This window comes from Salvelinus sp. IW2-2015, linkage group LG4q.1:29 (assembly GCF_002910315.2).
Source record: "Salvelinus sp. IW2-2015 linkage group LG4q.1:29, ASM291031v2, whole genome shotgun sequence".
Classification (NCBI taxonomy): Eukaryota; Metazoa; Chordata; class Actinopteri; order Salmoniformes; family Salmonidae; genus Salvelinus; species Salvelinus sp. IW2-2015.
Genome location: NC_036842.1, coordinates 84,888,999 through 84,896,654, shown reverse-complemented (window position 1 = coordinate 84,896,654; position 7,656 = coordinate 84,888,999). Strand labels below are relative to the sequence as shown.

Sequence of the window (7,656 nt, the reverse complement as noted above, 5' to 3'; positions counted from 1 at the left end):
CACTATGATGACCAAGGAGCTCTCCAAACAGGTCAGGGACAAAGTTGTGGAGAAGTACAGATCAGGGTTGGATTCTAAAAAAATATCAGAAACTTTGAACATCCCACAGAGAGCCATTAAATCCATTATTAAAAATTGGAAAGAATATGGCACCACAACAAACCTGCCAACAGAGGGCCGCCCACCAAAATTCACGGACAAGGAAAGGAGGGCATTAATCAGAGAGGCAACAAAGAGACCAAAGATAACCCTGAAGAACCTGCAAAGCTCCACAGCGAAGATTGGAGTATCTGTCCATAGGACCACTTTAAGCCTTACACTCCACAGAGCTGGGCTTTGTGGAAGAGAGAAAAAATAAGCAAATGTGTTTGGTGTTCGCCAAAAGGAATGTGGGAGACTCCCCAAACATATGGAAGAAGGTCCTCTGGTCAGATGAGACTAAAATGTAGCTTTTTGGCCATCAAGGAAAACGCCATCACCCCGATAACACCATCCCCACAGTGAAGCATGGTGGTGGCAGCATCATGCTGTGGGGATGTTTTTTATTGGCAGGGACTGGGGAAACTGGTCAGAATTGAAGGAATGATGGATGGTGTTAAATACAGGGAAATTATTGAGGGAAACCTGTTTCAGTCTTCCAGAGATTTGAGACTGGGATGGAGGTTCACCTTCCAGCAGAACAATGACCCTAAGCATACTGCTAAAGCAATACTCGAGTGGTTTAAGGGGAAACATTTAAATGTCTTGGAATGGCCTAGTCAAAGCCCAGACCTCAATCCAATTGAGAATCTGTGGTATGACTTAAAGATTGCTGTATACCAGCGGAACCCATCCAACTTGAAGGAGCTGGAGCAGTTTTGCCTTGAAGAATGGGCAAAAATCCCAGTGGCTAGATGTGCCAAGCTTATAGAGACATACCCCAAGAGACTTGCAGCTGTAATTGTTGCAAAAGGTGGCTCTACAACGTATTGACTTTGGGGGGTGAATAGTTATGCACGATCAAGTTTTCTGTTTTTTTGTCTTATTTGTTTGTTTCACAATAAAAAATACCCCCACAATCCATTTTAATTCCAGGTTGTGAGGCAACAAAATAGGAAAAATGCCAAGGGGGTGAATACTTTCGCAAGCCCCTGTATATTAGCTTCATTTCGAGGTGACAGCTTTATAATGTATTGTAGCCAATCTAAAACGTGTATGCAAAGGTGGATGTAAGAGAACAGGTTGCGCCGGTTTTAAAGTCTGGCCACAATGAGCTACTGGAGACATTTTTCCTGTATGCATGTTGTTCCACGGACAACAAAATAATGAGGTCCCTGGGTATGATGTCCCAGGCTAGGGGCCTGGAACAACATATATTTAGGATGTTCCTGGGACAATATTTAGGCAAAGAGATTCCATCCTCTCTGATTCCAGTTTGATGTTCTTCAATGAAGTTCCTGGCCTGGGAGCCTCTAGCAGCACTTGTAACACTTTGTAGCTACATACTGCCACCTAATGGTAGGTAATATTGAGACAGAATCCTCCTCAGACCTTCCAGAGTCCACTATGGAGGACATGTTAGAAAATCTTGTTCAGACAGGGATCTCAATTCAGCAACTTTGGATGAAACCATGTGCTCATACTATTGACATGGGGCCTGTGGCTCATTAAACTTCCCATTGTGGATGAGCCGTGTGAACTTTAGATTTGACTTGTAGGATTGTGCTCTTTTTAGTTTCACAGGTAACAATGACATCACACAAAAGCCATTGGTGACTTTAATACTCACATGGAAACGTCCACAGACCCACTCCAAAAGGCTTTCGGAGCCATCATCGACTCAGTGGGTTTTGTCCAACATGTCTTCGGACCTACTCACTGCCACAGTCATACTCTGAACCTAGTTTTGTCCCGTGGAATAAATGTTGTGGATCTAAATGTTTTTCCTCATAATCCTGGACTATCGGACCACCATTTTATTATGTTTTCAATCGCAACAAATAATCTGCTCAGACCCCAACCAAGAATCATCAAAAGCCGTGCTAAAAATTATCGGACAACCCAAAGATTCCTAGATGACCTTCCAGACTCCCTCCACCTACCCAAGGACGTCAGTTTGGAAACCCAAATTGGTCTACACGGAAAAGTTCTGGCCTGGTTAGATCTTATCTGTCAGAAAGATATCAGTTTGTCTCTGTAGATGGTTTTTCCTCTGACAAATCAACTGTACATTTTGGTGTTCCTCAAGGCTCCGTTTTAGGACCACTATTGTTTTCACTATATATTTTACCTTTTTTATCATATTACTCCAGTGCTAGCCTCTACACTGACTTCCTGTTAAGGCAAGGGCTGATTTCAAGGTTTTACTGCTAACCTACTAAGCATTACATGGGCTTGCTCCTACCTATCTTTCCGATTTGGTCCTGCCGTACGTACCTACACGCATGCTACAGTCACAAGACGCAGGCTTCCTTTCTGTCCCTAGAATTTCTAAGCAAACAGCTGGAGGCAGGACTTTCTCCTATAGAGCTCCATTTTTATGGAATGGTCTGCCTATCCATGTGAGAGACGCAGACTCGGTCTCTACCTTCAAGTCTTTATTGAAGACTCATCTCTTCAGTAGGTCCTATGATTGAGTGTAGTCTGGCCCAGGAGTGTGAAGGTGAACGAAAAGGCATTGGCGCAACGAACCGCCCTTGCTGTCTCTACCTGGCCGGTTCCCCTCTCTCCACTGGGATTCTCTGCCTCAAACCTTATTACAGGGGCTGAGTCACTGGCTTACTGGTGCTCTTCCATGCCGTCCCTAGGAGGGGTGCGCCACTTGAGTGAGTTGAGTCACTGACGTGATCTTCCTGTCCGGGTTGGCGCACCCCCGTGGGGGAGATCTTCGTGGGCTATAATCGGCATTGTCTCAGGATAGTAAGTTGGTGGTTGAAGATATCCCTCTAGTGGTGTGGGGGCTGTGCTTTGGCAAAGTGTGTGGGGTTATATCCTGCCTGTTTGGCCCTGTTCTGGGATATCGTCAGACGGGGCCACAGTGTCTCCTGATCCCTCCTGTCTCAACCTCCAGTATTTATGCTGCAACAGTTTATGTGTCGGAGGGCTAGGGTCAGTCTGTTATATCTGGAGTATTTCTACTGTCTTATCCGGTGTCCTGTGTGAATTTAAGTATGCTCTCTCTAATTCTCTCTCTCTCTCTCCCTCCCATCTCCTCTGAGGACTTGAGCCCTAGGACCACCTGGCCTGATGACTCCTTGCTGTCCCCAGTCCACCTGGTCGTGCTGCTGCTCCAGTTTCAACTGTTCTGCCTGTGGCTATGGAACTCTGACCTGTTCACTGGACATGCTACCTTGTCCCAGACCTGCTGTTTTCAACTCTCTAGAGACACCAGGAGTAGTAGAGATACTCTGAATGATCGGCTATGAAAAGCCAACTGAAATGTACTCCTGAGGTGCTGACCTGTTGCACCCTCTACAACCACTGTGATTCTTATCATTTGACCCTGCTGGTCATCTATGAACATTTGAACATCTTGGGCATGTTCTGTTATAATCTCAACCCGGCACAGCCATAAGTGGACTGGCCACCCCTCATATCCTGGTTCCACTCTAGGTTTCTTCCTAGGTTCCGGCCTTTCTAAGGAGTTTTTCCTAGCCACCGTGCTTCTACACCTGCATTGCTTGCTGTTTGGGGTTTTAGGCCGGGTTTCTGTACAGCACTTTGTGACATCAGCTGATGTAAGAAGGGCTTTATAAATACATTTCATTGATTGATTGATACAACCCAGTGTCCATAATATAGGCCTATGTGTGATTGAATAATCAATATGTGATTTAAGTCAAATGAAAGTTACCACCCTGCTATCACCAATTCAAACATATCAAACCTGATTTATTTCAGGAAAGAAGGGATGAATGCATTTCATTGAAATTTGTGGCATATTGGGAGAATTTATGAAGAGTCCTGTCACATTTGCCCTATGCTAGCACTAATAATTGTAATACATTGGTTTTAAAGCGCCTGTTAAAAATAAAATAACAAGGACACTATAAAACTAAAAATAACACAATAAATCAAGGATAAAAACAAAATTGTGAGTAGCTTAATGTCTCTTGTGTTTCAGATCTAGCCAAGGCATTGGATCTAATGCTTAGTGTACACAGAAGGTCTGCTCTGTATGTGGCTGCCTCCCAGGAGTACTCTGAGGCCCACAAACACATCCCCATTTTACCATAACAGGTACACTATAGTGTTAAGGTGAGAGGCTAAGGCTCAAAATAGTAAATATGTTTAAAAACAATAACTCTCAGAACTTGTCAAGATGTAACACATATTTGATGGGATTTCAAATGGGACGTTTTTTTCCCTCCAAATTGAAAATAAATGTGTTGGTCAAGGTAACTTTGAAAGTAACCAGTTGGTTCATACAATGTTGCATACAAATATACAAAATAATCCAGTCTCATGGTAAAAAGTTAAGTCAAACCTTTACATTCATGCTTTCAGCCCTCAAGGCATTGGTTTTCAAGCTCAAKAATTTTTTTTGAATTACATTCTGGTTTAAATGGAGAGGGAATTTCTTTGCAACCATTTCAAAACAATGCACATTTTCCTTTTTATTTTAAAATGTTAGGAGGATGGTCTCCAAATATCTGTATGCACAAATTCGCCTCAAAGCTCTCATTCTCAAAAATTCGAACCATAACATTCTCACACATACTGTGTGCTAGAAGTACTGCCAAACAAGGTAGTTGTAAAGTCTGGCTGGTTCATGTCACTTTGTATATGTAGGCGATGATGTCTAGCTGGTACTGTGTATCTTAAATGTTGGCTGTAGCTTGAATGGTAAACTCTTTGGCAGGATTCTGATTTTCACTTATTCGCTCTCCTTGTTTCCTACAAATAGAAACAGATTACTTCTTTTTTATTCCCTGCTTTTTCCACACGAAAACCACTTGTTAGACTTAGAAACAGTATAAAAGTAAACAGTAATCTTTGATTTCAAATGATGAAACCAGGGAGTGTGAGTGGGTGGTACGTTTAATGTGTCCAGTCTCTAGGGGCTCTGTGCCAGTAATATTAAATATCTTCTGGTTTCAAATGGCCTCTATTCCTTGGTTGGCGTTCATTTTGCTTTGTGAACCAGTTTTCTTCACAACCCCGTGCTGGGGGTTGTGTTTAAAACAGACAGGTGCTGTACACGGTGACTTTGTGACTGATCTCCTGCAGCAGCTCTTTGACAGCCTTCTCCAGATCCACCAACTGGTTGGCCTTGTCTTCCAGAGTCTTCTGGTTGTCCTCGTAGGACTTCTCTAAATCTGGATGGGAACCAAAAAGGAGAGATCCTACCGTCAAACTACTTGCTCAAAATCACAGGATGTGTAGTATCCCTCCACACACCGGCTTTATAATCAGAACATGTAGAATGTCATGCAGTGAATACACACACTTGAGAAGAGAAAGTTAAAGGGCCTGCGTAAAGGCATGTTCAACTCTTGATTGGAAAAAGTGAATCAACATGAAGATCTCATAGCTATTACAAACAGATCATGTTTATATATCCACTAAGCAGACACCATTGAAAAGTAGGGTCTGTGTAGTGTAATGTTTGTGGTAATGCCTGCCTCGATGCGTTGTAAGGACATATCATGGTTGGACCCCAAGGGTGTGTGTTTTAGGTAGTGTGTTGTGATTGTACACTGAACAAAAATCTCTACGCAACATGCAACAATTTCAAAGGTTTTACTCAGTTACAGTTCATATAAGCAAATCAGTCAATTTAAATAAATGCATTATGCTCTAATCTATGGATTTCACATGACTGGGAATACAGATATGCATCTGTTGGTCACAGATACCTTTAAAAAAAGGTGGGGGCGTGGATCATAAAACCAGTCAGTATCTGATGTGACCACCCTTTGCCTTATGCAGCGTGACACATCTCCTTCACATACAGTTGATCAGGCTGTTGATTGTGGCCTGCGTAATGTTGTCCCACTCCTCTTTAAGGGCTTTGCGAAGTTGCTGGATATTGGCGGRAACTGGAACAAGCTGTCGTATATGTCGATCCAGAGCATCCCAAACGTGCTAAATGGGTGACATGTCTGGTGAGTGTGCAGGCCATGGAAGAACTGAGACATTTTCAGCTTCCAGGAATTGTGTACAGATCCTTGCGACATGGGGCTGTGCATTATCCTGCTGAAACATGAGGTGATGGCAGTGGATGAATGGCACAACAACGTGCCTCAGGATCTCGGCACGGTATCTCTGTGCATTCAAATTGTCATCGATAAAATGCAATTGTGTTTGTTGTCTGTAGCTTATGCCTGCCCATACCATAACCCCACCACCACCATGGGGCACTCTGTTCACAACCCTGACATCAGCAAACCGCTCACCAACACGATGCCATACACACTGTCTGCCACCTGCCCGGTACAGTTGAAAACAGGATTAATCCATGAAGAGCACACTTCTCCAGCGTGCCAGAGGCCATCGAAGGTGAGTGTTCATCCACTGAAGTCAGTTACGATGCTGAACTGCAGTCAGATCAAGACCCTGGTGAGGACGACGAACACGCAGAAGAGCTTCCCTGAGACTGTTTCTGACAGTTTGTGCAGAAATTCTTTGGTTGTGCAAACCCACAGTTTTATCAGCTGTCTGGGTGGCTGGTCTCAGACAATCCTGCAGGTGAAGAAGCTGGATGTGGAGGTCCTGGGCTGGCGTGGCTACACGTGGTCTGCGGTTGTGAGGCCGGTTGGACGTACTACTAAATTATCTAAAACGACGTTGGAGGCGGCTAATGGTAKAGAAATCAACATTAAATTCTCTGGCAACAGCTCTGGTGGACATTCCTGCAGTCTGCATGCCAATTGCACAGTCCCTTAAAACTTGAGACATCTGTAGCATTTTGTTGTGTGACAAAACTGCACATTTTAGAGTGGTCTTTTATTGTCCACAGCACAAGGTGCACCTGTGTAATGATCATGCTGTTTAATCAGCTTCTTGATATGCCACACCTGTCAGGTGGATAGGTTATATTGRCAACGGAGAAATGCTCACTAACAGGGATGTAAACACATTTGTGCACAACATTTGAGAGAAATAAGCTTTTTGTGTATATGGAACATTTCTGGGATCTTTTATTTCAGCTCATGAAACATGGGATCAATACTTTACATGTTGCGTTTATATTTTTGTTCAACGTATTTTCATGCAAGGCGCTCCCCAAGCTGTTGTGGAAGATTTATGTGGTGCATGTCTATGTGTGTGTGTGTGTGTGAGAGAGTGTCAGTGTGTGTGGATAGAGACCTGTGTACATATAGGTATGTGTGTGTGTACTGTACCTTTCAGTAGCTGCAGCTTGTCGCTGGCCTGTAGCAGCAGGTCTTTGGCTTCCTGCTGTAGAAGCTCCGCCCTCTTCTTGGCGTTGGCCACGCCCCCGCCGGCCTCCTGGTTGATCAGGTCCTGCACGGTGCTGTACTTATCCTTCAGCTCCGAGTCCAGGTCCTGCCAGCGCGCGCGCGCGCGCACCACACACACACACACACACACACACACCACACACACACACCACACACACCACACACACACACACACACACACCACACACACAACACACACACACACACACACACACACACACACACACACACACACACACAACACACACACACC

General features: G+C 44.1%; 1 protein-coding gene across 1 annotated transcript in view; it reads right to left on the bottom strand.

Moving 5' to 3' along the window:
- Positions 1 to 3,849: 3,849 nt before the first annotated feature.
- LOC111962682 (laminin subunit beta-1) overlaps positions 3,850 to 7,656 on the bottom strand; it is a 37,911-nt gene continuing 34,104 nt past the window's right edge. Inside the window, exons 32-33 of the mRNA XM_023985961.2 lie at positions 7,326 to 7,488; positions 3,850 to 5,297 (exon numbers count right to left, since the gene is read on the bottom strand). Coding sequence (XP_023841729.1) covers positions 5,158 to 5,297; positions 7,326 to 7,488 — 303 coding nt within the window. The 3' untranslated portion in view covers positions 3,850 to 5,157. The remainder of the gene's footprint in view (positions 5,298 to 7,325; positions 7,489 to 7,656) is intronic.